Source organism: Danio rerio, chromosome 13, assembly GCF_052040795.2.
Source record: "Danio rerio strain M-AB ecotype USA chromosome 13, GRCz13ab, whole genome shotgun sequence".
In the NCBI taxonomy this organism is placed as follows: Eukaryota; Metazoa; Chordata; class Actinopteri; order Cypriniformes; family Danionidae; genus Danio; species Danio rerio.
This window is the reverse complement of record NC_141033.1, coordinates 38,424,637-38,439,039: the sequence shown is the minus strand read 5'-3', so window position 1 is coordinate 38,439,039 and position 14,403 is coordinate 38,424,637. Positions and strand designations below refer to the sequence as shown.

Genomic DNA, 14,403 nt, shown 5'->3' with positions numbered 1-14,403 from the left:
AAATGCACCTCTTTTGCATGCATCATGCTCTTTTTGGTTTAAACTGGGCTATATTAAACAAGTTGTGCTTCTTTATATCAATGCTTTAACAACATTCCTTGCTGCAACGTAGAGCTTCATATGAGTGTGTGTTGTATGGTTCTTATGTTGACGTTTGTAAAGCTCTGCCTTATTTGATGATACACACTTTGACCCTTCCACACATCATCCAAAAAGCTGAGGCCGTCAGTGTGTTTTTCCACCACAGCTCTCGGAGTCTGCCCTGTGATCTGCGTACCCAGTTGTGTGTCCCAGGTCCCCGTCCCACAGGGGAACACGGCCACGCCAACAAACCCTCGAATGACATCAGGTAGACAGGACCACCTGTCCTCAACCCCAAGTGGAGCTCTGCATATTGCTCAAAATCTTCCTGTTTTTTTATTTTTTGCATCCCATGATAAAACAGCATCTCTTGTGGATTTTGGGGTTAAAAAAACAAACAAGAGAGTAGACAGAAAATCAAATCAAATGTTTTTTATTCACCCAAATTCACAAGAAAAGCATGAGCCATTCTGAGCGATGCTGTTTTTACAGAGGATGTTGTTACTTTAAGAGGTCATATCATGCTTTAAATGTACTTAATCTACTGTGAAAATATAGGATTCAAAATTTGGCATAACATAAATATACTTTAATTAGGGCTGTCAGTCAATTTAAAATATTTTAATTACTTAATTATAATTAAAGAAAATTACAATTAAAAAAATTTAATTAAAATGATAAGTAAATTATTTCATTGTAATTTTAAAGTCTAGATCAGGGGTGCTCAAACTTTTTCTTATGAAGGGCCAAAGGTGGTGGTGGGCCAAAGTTAAATAAATCAAAGTGTTACATTAAAGTTGACATGGTAATATCCAAATTTATTAATATTCAAAAATCAATTGGAAAAAATACTGTAATTGTATTAATAATTATGTATTGATTTTTTTTTTATGAATTTCTAACAATAAAAACAAGCAATCCCCTTTATAATAAAATGCTGTTTGATGCTGAATACAATGAATACACTTGATTTGCTCATCGAGGATCCTTACTTTTTTTTTCAAATCTGATTCATGCACAATATTTAATTGAAACATTTCATTTTATTTGCTTTTTTGTATTTCAACAAATAAACAAACAAGCAAAATGTTATGTTAAAATTAGAAATGACAAGCTCTGTTGAAGGCATTGGCCCCAGCCTTTCCATCATTCTACCTCTGTTCTTAAAAGGGATGGCGGGCCAAATCAAAGGTTACCATGGGCCAATTTTGACCCGAGAGCCCTAGTTTGGGCATCTCTGATCTTTATAATTACTCACTGTAATTATATTGCATGTAAAATTGGCTGTGAAATTGTGTTAAATTTAAAGTGTTGAATATACAAAAGAGAAGTAGCTCTAGAAATAAATAAGTGAATCATTTGATTCGACTTAGAAATTCTAACAACTTTTACACTGCAATGCCTAATTTTATAACACAGCTCAAAATATTTTCTAAATTTAATCACTAAAAATAAATTCAATAATTGATTTCTTTTTGTCATTTTACTAGAACTTTAAAATGCCAGTAAATGGCTACTGGAACTTTAAGAGTAAAAACGTGGACAGGCAAATCAAAATAAAATGCCTATGGCTAATGATACACAATGAGTTCTTATGAAGCAAAATATTAGGTCTGTAATAAACTGAACATAATTTATAACGTTAATAGGCAAGGCAAGGCAAGTTTATTTATATAGCACATTTCATACACAGTGGCAATTTAAAGTGCTTTACATAAACAGGAATAAAAGAGACCAGTATAACTAAAATAAAAACAGATAGTATAAAAACAGCATAAAGACAGTTTTTCCATATTCCAAAACACAGGTGTATCATATTTTTCACTTTACTTTGGGACTTCCCTATTCAGGTGAATTTTCAATTTCAACTGCCTTCTGGAAGTAAATCGCACTGCCCCTGATTTCTACTCCCTTCTTTTAAATAGCTTTAAGCCATTTGCTGAAGCTGCGGATTAAAGGCAAAAGAAACTGTAGACTATTCAGTTTTTTTGCATAGACTGATAGACTTTGTAAGGCCAAGTATGTTAACTTTTAAAAAATGAAAACACTAACATTTAAATGCAAATGAAACTGCAAAAGCTAGTATAAAAATTAAGTTTAGTGCAAAACTGTGTTTCCTGAAGTCAAGAGTTGGATTGCTGCAAGATTAGGCAGCACAAGTATTTCAGTTTTTAGATACAGCAAAGCTGCAGCTAATGAGTAATTGCAGCAAATCAAATCGTTTTTGCATTACATTTCATTTCACTTGGAAATGGGGCATAAAAACCATGGCAGTAAATAGGCTGTTTACTTCAGTTGAGGGTCAGAGAGAAGGTGGATTTTTTTTTATTATTAAAGATAAAAAATAATATAATTTAAAATGCAAAAATAAAACAATAAAAGTTGCTCATGAAATATGATATGACCTCTTTAAGTTAAGTGAATACATCAAAAAGCAGTGCTCCTCAATCACCTTGCCAGTCAGTTTTGATGTATAAATCTAGATTAATTGTTTGGCTTCCACATTGCAAAGCCTCTAGAATACCATTTGCTTGAATGACAAACGAGTTAAGTGAACCATGATCTTTGCAGCTTTGACCATGTCTGGCACTTCCACATTAATAGCCTGCGTTGAGGCACGCATGTTCACACATCATTAACTTAAACACACTGCGATATCCAGGGATATAGTCAAAAAAAAAAGATACACATTGATTTAAGTGCATAAAGAACCCTGTGCTTTTTAAGAATCAGCTTATTTCCATCTCTATGTGATTGTTTAATAGTTAATAAAAGCTTAAACCTCTAAAAACCCATTTAATCCCTAATTACAAATGTTATCGCAAACGTAATTAAGAGCATACAATGATTCAACCTGTTGGTTTGATACAAAATCAAGGGGAAATTTTTACTTATATGATAATTTTGACTTTTTTTCTGAGAACTGATAGCCTGTAACATGCAACTGTAATAAATGGTCTTAATTCTGAAGAGAAAACATTTGTTGTTAATCTAAATCAATGGCATTAAAGATAACTATTTTATCAATAGCTTTTGTAGTTTTTAAAACAACAGAAAATTAAAAGTTATGATATGACTAGAAACTATACTCTCATTCCAACATTATAATCAAGGAACATTTCTGCATACCCTATTAAAAATCTTTTCCTTTGGAATTTTTTGAGGAAGATGCTAATGGTCTAATCTTATTCAATTGTCTATGCTAAGCTATGCTAAAAGTGCTCCCGCCAGACCCAGAGATCAGCTGAATGGATTCAAAAATGGTAAAACATCTTAACTGTTTAATTCTAAGTGAACTAAAAAAAAAGTGGAGTGTTCTTTTAAGATTACCACAATAAACAAATTAGTTAAACTCATTACCACCTGTAAGAGCAGTTGATGAATGTTATAACATCAGTGGCAGAGGTTGTTGTTGGTTTGAAAGAGCTTAATGCTGCTTATAGTGATGCTAACAGTGCTGCACTTCAATAGATCTGGCTTTCTCATCTGCTTTTGTGTTGCTCATCATACATCCGGCATGTTTGATTTGGTTGCATTTCACATCTATCATCATTTTTTCTGAGTAAGGCAGTGGACTATATGTAATGTTTAATCTGATGTTTTCTGTCTGTAGAGTCTCCACTGGACATGAGAATGACCGTCTGTCGTCTGTGGCTGCGGAGCTGCAGTTTAAATCCCTCAGTCGACACTCCAGCCCAACGGAGGACAGGGAAGGTATTGAAGTATTACTTGTCTTTTAAGTGTTTTTTAGTAAACAGACTCTGACCGTGTTTTTTTTTTCTTCTTGGTGTTTGCAGAGCCGTCGTATCCCAAAGCAGACCCCAGCAGTTCAGCCCGTCGCAGCTGGGAGCTTCGCAACTTCATCAGCCAGTCTAAAGGTGGAGCATATTGAAAATATTTAATGATTTAATGATGGTTAAATGTAATACAAGATGATAAAAGGAAGGAGGAAATAGCTTTAAAAATATTTTATCTCTCTGTTTTTAGGCCTTCTGGCCACATCAATTTCGGTTTTCTGTATTTTTGTTCTGCAATGCCCTACTGTAAACATTGTGTAATGCTAAGTTTTTAATACTTTTTCAGTAAGTAATTGAACAATAGGATGGTAATAATCTCTACGGAAATGCCTACAAACACAGATTTACTTTTTATTTAAAACAATTGGCCTTGGTGAGATTATTTGTTTTTCTAAAAAAAAAAAAAAAAAGGATTTTATTCAGCAAAGATGCATTGCATTAGTTATTATATGGATTTTTATTTTATTGGATTAATAGGAATGTTAATTTTTGTCATAATTTTTTTTTTCTATTTAACTACAAATAATGTCTTTTCAAAGTTAAAGTGAGAATATTGTAATTTAGAGGATTCATTTGCTGAAAAATATCATACATTGTGATTAAAAAAAAAAAAAAAAAATGCACGCGTGTATAAATACTCACCGGCCACTTTATTAGGTACACCTTACTAGTGCCGGGTTGGAGCCCTTTTTGCCTTCAGAACTGCCTTAATCTTTCATGACATAGATTCAACAAGGTACTGGAAATATTCCTCAGAGATTTTGGCCCATATTGATGTGATAGCATCATGCAGTTGCTGCAAATTTGGCGGCTGCACATCCATGATGCAAATCTCGCGTTCCAACACATCTCAAAGGTGCTCTATTGGATTGAGGTCTGGTGACTGTGGAGGCCATTTGAGTACAGTGAACTCATTGTCTTTGGGCTCATTACAGGGAACTCATACACACACACACACACACACACACACACACACACACACACACAGAGGATTTATTTGTTAACATAAAATATATTAATTAATAGATATGTATATCTAGGGTATATTTTTGTATTTTTAATCGTATATTTAAAAATATGAGACTATTTTACACATTAAATTCTGCATGTGTAAACCTTTAGTAATTTCAAATAATTATCCAAAAATGTAATTGTCAAATAAATAAATATTTTAATTTGTAATAGTTTTACATTATTAATGCCTTGACTGTATTTTTGTTAAATTATTGCAGCCTTGCTATAAGCAGAAGATACTTTTAAATATTCCACATTATGAACTTTAAACTTTGACATGTTTTATAAAAAAAAATCATACTCAACCCTGAGACTGCAGTGACTAAACAGATGTTTCAATTGTTTTTAATGGATTCACATAAATGCACTGTTTTCTGAATCTGTTTTATTTATATTAAAATGTGCGTAATCTCTGAAATGGATCTTCTGCTCTTGTTTGTCCTGCAGACACAGCGCGTCAGAGCCCCCTGGAGGCAGTGCGGCGCTCCATACAAACCTTCGATGAGAAACACTATGCGCTTATGAGACAGAGAAACATCATTGGACAGGTTTGCAACACGCCGAAGTCCTACGATAACGTGATGCATGTGGGCCTGCGCAAAGTCACCTTTAAATGGCAGAGAGGAAACAAGATCGGTGAGTGAACAGCAGTGTGCATATGACGAAACGCCGCACAGGCTAGTTTCCTGAACACTGTTTCTGGCTGACAGGTGAAGGGCAGTATGGGAAGGTTTACACATGCATCAATGTGGACACTGGTGAACTAATGGCCATGAAGGAGGTATGTAAAGTATCAGCTATATAAACGTGTATAATTATTTATATTTTACAGTAACATTATTAATTTGTTATTAGCATTAGCTTAGCTAACACAAACCAGTAATGAGAATCTGGCATTTGTTAACCTTTTGTTAATGTTAGTAAATGAAAATGTTCAAATGTTGAGATTAATGTTAAGATAATCAATGCTACTGTCTAGAAGTATTGCCTACTGTTAGTTCTTGTTAATTAATTTGAACTGTAAATTGAAACCATTTTAGCTTTTTACACTTGAAGAGTTCAGATGCAGAAGCTGTTAAACGCCACTTCCGCCAAAAATGAGATAATGACATTGAGTAAATGCTTTAGGCATGTAGTGCACCATCAACAAATGGTTTTGCTTCAAGTTATCCAAATCCCAGCATCAGCGCACTCAGAAACTTTCATTCAACAGTTGTTATGCAGCCGCTAAATGCCACTACTTGCCTTTGACAGCAAAAGCCGCTATATCCCGAGAACCAATCTGAAGGCGTGAAACCTATCAAATCATAGGTTTTCTATGTAGCAGTGTGCTAATATGCCTTTTTTTTTTTTTTTTTTTAAGAAGACTGATTTATTCTGCTTTCGATTTTAAAAGATGGAGTTTGATGAACTGGATGACCCTGTCTGACGGTCAGTGAATGGCAAATCACTGATAGTCACACTGTGGTCAGAAGTGTAGCATGCATTCATACCGTGTTTTTGCACAGTGACGCTACTTTGAATGTGTCCGATTTACTATACATTAAACGGCAACTTCGTCGTTGATTGATTGTATAATAAGATTTCGTTCTTTTTTCCCACGTGAATGACATGAGGATAAACAAGAGACCAAGACATTAAGTATGGTGAGAATGAATGAATGACAGCTTCTAAAATTGTCTGAGGGGCATCCCCTTATTGCCTAGTAGGCCCATCCTGTATTTTATTTACTTATTTAAGTTAATTTTGGAAAAAAATAAATATAATGTATAAAACTATACATTATTTGTATTACTTCATAATACCCATAGATCTGATAAGCTTTTATGTTAATGGACAATGCACATATTGATGTTTTATAATGTTTTAGTCTAGATTTTCTTCTGCTTTTTCCCTGGTTTATTACAGTGGAATGAACTGCCACTTACTTGACAGATAATAATTTTTAATCGCATCTTTAGTAATTGTCAACAATGTCTTGTCCGATTAGGCGGATTTAGAGGGTTTTGAAAAAAAAAAAAGCACATAGATTTAGCTGGTTTTGACGCAAAAGAACATCTACCTTCTTAAAACAAAGAAAAAAAAAAGTTATTTACTAGCTAATAATCTTATCATTACATGTAAAATGAAACTCCTGAACCTAATCCTGCCTGATAAAAAAAATGCTCATCTACAACAAGAGGTCTGATGGATTTAGAGGGTTTTGCATCTGAACTTTAGTAGTTTATTAACAAATATTTTAAGGAATATATTTATATATTTATTATTTAAGCATTAAATGTAATATTTGATTTTTAGTATTCATATTAAGTACCATACAGTTGAAAATCAAATTATTAGCCATCTTGTAATTATTTTCAAATGTTTTCCGTGATTTTAACACTGCAAGAAAAATATTTTCTGTTAATAATAATAATTATAATAAATATATTTTTAATAAAACAATATTTTATATTATAATTATATTGTATGTGAAATTAATATTTTGTAAAATACTATAAATATTACACATTTTATAAATTATTATTTTTAAATACTGCAAATATACATGTTTAAATTATATATATATATATATATATATATATATATATATATATATATATATATATATATATATATATATATACATACAATGAACTTAACTAAATTAAATGTTTCCGTAACTAACTAAAATACATAAACCCCCTGTTCATATATATAAATCTCAAAGAAGCACTTTATTAACTGTAGCTATACATTTTCTTTCAGATTCGCTTTCAGCCTAATGACCACAAAACCATCAAGGAAACGGCCGATGAGCTGAAGATCTTCGAAGGAATCAAACATCCCAACCTCGTCCGCTACTTCGGTGTTGAGTTGCACAGGGTAAATGGTTGAATCATGTCAGTACTCGATTCCTACATTATTCTTATTACCGTATAACTTATGGTTTGTTTCTGGTGTCTGCTGTTCACGCAGGAGGAGATGTACATCTTCATGGAGTACTGTGATGAAGGCACGCTGGAGGAAGTGTCCCGTCTGGGCCTCCAGGAACACGTCATTCGCCTCTACAGCAAACAGATCACCACGGCCATCAATGTCCTGCATGAACACGGCATCGTCCACCGAGACATTAAAGGTGCTTCACTCGCATCACGTTTACCTTTACATTACAAGTTGACAGTTGTTATTATGTACAGACATACAAAATATTATTATATCCAGCCAGTGGGATGTCTTATTCATCTTTTTCCTAAGTCCCATAATGTTTGCGTGACTTATGGGAGTAACTTCTGTTCAACTTGAGTCAGTGAAGGGTTTTAAAGGGTCAAGAAACAAAAACATGTATGTTCCACATTGCTGAAAACCCAACTAGCACATATGTAATTAACTGAAAGGTGAAAATTGGTGTATTTTAGCGTTGTTTTGAGCAAATTCAAAAAAATTAATTTTGAAGCTGCATTACAGCAATGAGATCACTGTGTAAATTCCAGCATGGAGATTGGCTGTCTGTACCGGCTGGTACAAAGTGACGCCTTTGGGTTTTCAGCACATCTGTTCATTAATTCATGAGAAAGACTTGGTTTGAACTAATCAGTGCGCCCTATTATGAACAAGATGCAGCTTCTTTAATATGCATAATATAGCTTTGAAGACTCCGTTTTACCAGTTACAGTGTCGTCATCGTCAGCACGTATGTAAACAAATCTTGAACAGAGACTGGTATTATCATAGACATTATAATAGATGGTGGCCACAGTGACGTGTCAAAGTAACAGACTGAAAGCAGACCATGCTTTCTATTATGATATCTACGGGCAGTAAGTCAAATGTATGGAAACACAACAAGCAGTACAAGGGAAGAGGTGTGCCAGTCACTGAATCCAGCATATAGGGGTTCTCAACTATCTACCACATTCTGTCTTTATTTTATGCACTGAATTTGTTATCTGTAGCTCAAATGACGGCATTCTGTATTTAGCTTTTTGCTTGTATGGTGGCTCTGAATTGTCAAAACTTCTCTCAAAGCGATTTTTCGATTGCGAAAAGCAGAAAAAAATGTAACCCAGTTTAAATTTGAAAAAAAAAAACATTTTTTAAGACAGACGAAAGTTTCGCTGGCAGTGTGTTTATACAATTCACACAACAGAAGGTCGAATTTATCTTTTAACGTACGAAAATTACAGACGAAAATTTTGGATTCAGTGTGCAATAAAATGATATAGTGTACAGTAATATCACTACAATATTATAGACTGAATTATGGAACTTTATGGCCCTTTAAAAAAGCTAGGGACAATATTCAGTTTGAGCAATTTTAGCTGCCATTACTTGGACAAGGTTTGGACGCTCATCGGCTGTTTCCTTCATGGTTTTGTCGTCATTGTGCTGAAAATTAATTAAAAGCAAATGTAGTTACAGTTAATAATGTGCTTATGACATACATATACATGCGGAAAGAAATGATCAAATTGTAGCAATATTTGGGAATTAAGAATAAAAATTAGTTTTAAAACTAGCCTAAATTCAAGCTTTCGATTTACCATCCATGTAGGTATTAATTAAAATGGATAATTTATATAAAATAAGATGAAATACCATATAATCAAATATAAAATTTTATTTGCTAAAATAATTATTAATAGGTATGATCATTCTTATGATCATGTAAAAATAACAAAAATTAAACTTCCAATAGTTCATGAATATCCCCAAAAACCTAAGATGAGTCTTTCCACAGCATAATTACGGATATAAATGGAAGATTACTGTACTGTAGAGAAAAATCTGGAGAAAATAATCTGGAGGAACAAAACTGTAAACTCTAAAGAGCTCTGACCACAAATATGCTTATCATACTAATTTAATTAAAGAAAAAGTTAAGATAAAAAATTCACTCAGTTTCCACTGTTTTTGTGGAATTTTTGTGTTCGTTTTAAATAATTTGCATTAGTTATATTGAATGAACGTTTCCCTAAAGTGAAAGTGCAACTAGTAATTGGAAAGACGGTAGTCATGTGAGGAAAAAGGTGGATCAATTTTATTATTGATTTTCTCCTCAGGAGCGAATATCTTCCTCACGTCTTCGGGTCTGATAAAGCTGGGGGATTTTGGCTGCTCAGTGAAGCTGAAAAACAACGCTCAGACGATGCCTGGAGAGGTGAACAGCACTCTGGGAACAGCAGGTCAGTGGCTCAGCGCTGTAGTTTTCAGATGTAAACACTAGAGGGCACACTATACACTAAAAAAACCTGTCCTGGAGAAACGCCTCACACACACTATCTGTACTGTCCATCTCATAAAGACCTGTTCTGTGAGCTGTTAAGCACTGTAAAGCAGGCTGCGGGTCTACACATTCATTTGTTGATTCTGTTGGTTTTAATGTGGTCTGTAAAAGCAGTTTAAGCTGTTTCCAAATGTTTCTAATCACTACTACAGTCACAAAATGAATACAAAATGGCATCTCACATTTGACTGATATTACAATATCTCATGATTAAAGGTCACTTGACATAACCAAACACCTCCTGGAATTCTTTAGCATGGTATGAAAGTTTCAAAAGGTCTCATAATAAAATATAATATAATATAATATAATTAAATTAGCAATTTAGTCAAAGTGGGAAAAAATACTGAGAAAAGGTTTAGTTTTAAAAATATAAATGGCCAATTAGCATTTAATAAACATATAGCTTTCATGTCAGATCAACAGTCTACATTAATGTAGTCTACTACAATTTACTTTTTTTTTATTATTAATCAAAAATGAACTTGTCAGTTTAATTAAACGTATTTCCATTTAATAACACCACATAACACAGACCCACTCTTCTTTCTGTGGTTTCCAGCATACATGGCTCCTGAGGTGATCACCAGAGCGAAGGGTGAAGGTCACGGTCGAGCTGCTGATATCTGGAGTCTCGGTTGTGTTCTCATAGAAATGGTCACTGGAAAGGTAAAGTCTGCTTGTTTATGCATGCCTTTTGAGCTTTGTTCTTTATTCATTTACGTGCCAGCGCTTCCTCAAACTTCTCAACTGTTGTCAAAACATGCTGGGTTTAGTCCTGAAAGGAATTATTTGTTGGGCTTGCCTCCACACGTCTCCACAACTGGTGCTTTTAAAAAGAGCTTTAAACGCAGTAAAAATGTCCACTAATTATGATGACAAACCACTCAACTCATTAAATACTCAGTTTTAAAGGAGCCATAGAATGAAAATCTGAATGTACATAGGCATACAGTAGCTGAATATTAAGATTTCCGTTCATGCTAATGACATACCATGAGCTTCACACATTGTTTCCTCATTCTCATGTAAATCCTGTGTGTAAAATCCCAATATAAAAAAAGAACAAACTCTTCATGATCTACATGGCATTATTAATATGCATCCTCCAGGCAGGGTTTGATTGGCCTTTTTGATTAGAAGTGTCAGTGGTGTAAAGTAACTAATTACAAATACTCAAATTACTTTTGTCAGGAGTTGTAATTTACCAAGTAGTTTTAAAAACGTGTACTTTTACTTTCCCTTGTACATTTTTTTTGTGCATTATCGCAACTTTTACTCCACTACTTTATTATTCCCTGCCTACGGGGATTAGAAAAATCAGTCCTGTGATTCTTGTCCAATCAAATTGCACATCGAAGGTAAATCGCATCATAATGAACTACCTCAAGACATGGGGGATTTATAATTGCAGCAAATTGTTTAAAAGTGTCCAAGTAGATGTCCAATATCTTTACACACAATCTCCCTGAGACTGTTTAGATGCAGCTCTTTGATGAGAAGATGATGAATGTTTACTGTATAGTGACTGAAATGGTCTTAAACACTCAGGAGGCACAAGACTTCAACATGACACCGGATTGACGTTGTACCCCAACGCTGTGGGGATGTTGCATTTTGTTTGGAAATAAAAAAATCGGGTTGACTTTAGAACCCAACGTCAATATCCAGCGTCCAAAATTAAATAAACCAAATATCGACATCTAATGATGTTACAGCTTGACGTTGTGTGGATGTTGCCACCATCACGTCTATCAGATATATTTTGGTTGCCGAAGTTGATGAATGAATGTCAGCATTTGACGTCAATATAATGTTGGTTTAAGATGTTGGTTCGACATTGGATTTTGGTCACTTTCTATCAACCTAAAATCAACCAAATATCAACATCATTTGATGTCATTTTTGGACGTTAAAATAATGTTGTCCTTAGACACTGGCTAGACATTAGCTGCGTCCCAAATCGCATACTTATGCATTATTCTACGCCATTTTGTAGTATAAATAGTGTAAGTAGTGCGTTCACACTGAAAACTCTAAAAAATAATAAGTGCACTTTAATTACCCGGATGATGCACTTTTTCAGCCGGTAAAATCAAGTGTGGAATGAGGGACACTTCACGCACTCAATGACCACAGTTTTGCTCGCGTAGCGGAAGGGGCGGAATTTTCAGCCGCTCATGTTGGATAACTTTATTTATTTTGGATGGTGAAAGCAAAATTCTCCTAAGAGTGTGATTATAGCGCCTCCCGATGGTGAATGCGGTTATACTCATGGCAGGTATTATTTGATAGTTTGGTCATTTATTTCACTGATTTGGCAACCGTCAAACGTCATCAGGGAAACGGTTTGAATTTCCACTTAGTAAAAAAACATTAGTGTTCCATTTGGAACGACACTACATACATATACTATGCTGTTGAATGTGTAAGTACATAAGTACAAAGTGCATAGTGTATAGTGTGCCATTTGAGACGCAGCTATTGAATTTTGGTCGTCAGACATCACAACCTAAATCTAATAATATTATTAATGCTAATATTAATGTCTTATTACGTTGTGTGCCTGCTGGGCAATCACTAAATGCAATACAGAATGTTACATTTACACACATCCACAAATTAGATGTGGATTAAATTAGTAAATGTATCAGCTTTTTACAGTGTAATATTCACTACTCACTATTCTCAAGTACTTTTGAAAGGTTTGTTTATTTGTAATATATTGTAATATTTACAACAGATAATTTTACTCGCACTACATTTTTAGGCAAGTAATAGTACTCTTAAGTCTGATTTTTCAGTACGCTTTCCACCACTGGAAGATATGCTGTAGCTTTAGAGCAGAGCTCATTAATATTCACAATCCTGTTAGAGGCCAATCAATGGGGTTTAAAACCCTCTCTAGTGACTTTTTTCACTTATCAAAGCCACATACCTTCTATAGATCATAGAACAAGTAAGCATATTTTAATAATGCATTATATGACACCAAATAGTTACGTCATACTTCACAGATTGATTTGTATATTAAGACTTACTAAAATGTTGTTTGAATATGCTATCGAGTCATTATTTACCTAAATATGTACTTATTTGCATAGATTTAGCACAGTAATCTGAACATTAGATAATATCTGATTTTAAAATGTTATTTAAAAAATTTTTTTTGACAAATTATTAGAGTAAAGGAAATCTCTTTTTATCACTCCATAATTCAGAAATACATAATTAAATTGAATAAAAATGGTATTTAAAGGGCCATGAAACCCCCTTGTTTCAGCAGGGTGTTTTCACACCTCTACTTTCAAAAAAGTCAGAAAAGTGGGCGTGTCCAGCTCTGTTTAGGGGGGATTGTCGGAGGAACTAAAGTGGGATGGTGTGGGAGTGTCTATTTGTGCACGCGCGAGTTTCAGAGTCAAAATACACACACACACACAGGAGAAAGTGATGGTGTTTAACCTACATGGGCATCTGTAGTCGACTTATTTGCCAAATTATTAAATGTTGGACTTTAACTGCAGTTTGGCTCTTTCATTCAGGGAATTCATTCATGCCTCTCGCGACAAACGAGATATTTGATTCGAGGAATTGCTGCAAGCGTGTATATTTCATGCAATGTTTGATAACGCACGGCGAATGAGAGAAAAAAAACTCTGCATTTCCCGGAAACTTAGATGCACACGGCAGGTAGTGTCAGAAAGCCGCGTTTGTTATTCCGGTCACAAAATGCGGTGCTAACATTTCTGCTCTCAGTGCAATAGTTAACTTAGTTCGATACGAACAAACTGAATAAACAAAGAGCACTGGTCGCTCACTTACCAAATCTGTAGAGACAGAACAATCACCAGCAACTAGAGCCGCGTCTTTATGAAGAGAAGACTACAAGCGAATCCAGATTTCAGCGTTTGCAGATGAGAACAGCTCTCAGGTAAACAACAATCCTCCTTAGACACGTAAGTTATTGTTGTCGCGCGTCGCCTGTTAATCCACACGTGATCCAGATAAGCTCTCACAGAGAGAAAATGAAAACGAAACTTAACAGCAGCAAACTATAAAAGCACTTCACGCTTGTTTTGCCAACACAACTTGGCGTCTTTGTGGTGTAAACACGGTGACAATAATGAATATTAATGAAGTTGCACAATAGAGCGCGCTGATTGGTTTGAATCAAGCCTTACTCATGCATTAATGCATCACACTGTAAGACGTAATAAGACACACTCTGGCACAGACATCCAGTCT

The 14,403-nt window shown here is 34.4% G+C and overlaps 1 protein-coding gene across 18 annotated transcripts in view; it reads left to right on the top strand.

The window, feature by feature from the left end:
* map3k4 (mitogen-activated protein kinase kinase kinase 4) overlaps window positions 1-14,403 on the top strand; it is a 57,149-nt gene that overhangs the window by 38,140 nt on the left and 4,606 nt on the right. For 9 of the 18 annotated variants that reach the window (XR_015506230.1, XR_015506229.1, XR_015506228.1 and 6 more), the window contains exons 17-25: window positions 248-349; window positions 3,695-3,795; window positions 3,879-3,959; window positions 5,340-5,528; window positions 5,603-5,673; window positions 7,641-7,757; window positions 7,851-8,010; window positions 9,935-10,057; window positions 10,721-10,827. Coding sequence is in view for 12 of the 18 variants with exons in the window: in XM_087279623.1 (XP_087135749.1) it covers window positions 248-349; window positions 3,695-3,795; window positions 3,879-3,959; window positions 5,340-5,528; window positions 5,603-5,673; window positions 7,641-7,757; window positions 7,851-8,010; window positions 9,935-10,057; window positions 10,721-10,827 (1,051 nt within the window). In the remaining 6 variants the exon portion in view is untranslated. Of the gene's footprint in view, window positions 1-247; window positions 350-3,694; window positions 3,796-3,878; window positions 3,960-5,339; window positions 5,529-5,602; window positions 5,674-7,640; window positions 7,758-7,850; window positions 8,011-9,934; window positions 10,058-10,720; window positions 13,419-14,403 lie in introns of all 18 variants that reach the window. The other 9 variants (XM_087279626.1, XM_087279625.1, XM_087279633.1 and 6 more) reach the window with 3 other exon arrangements.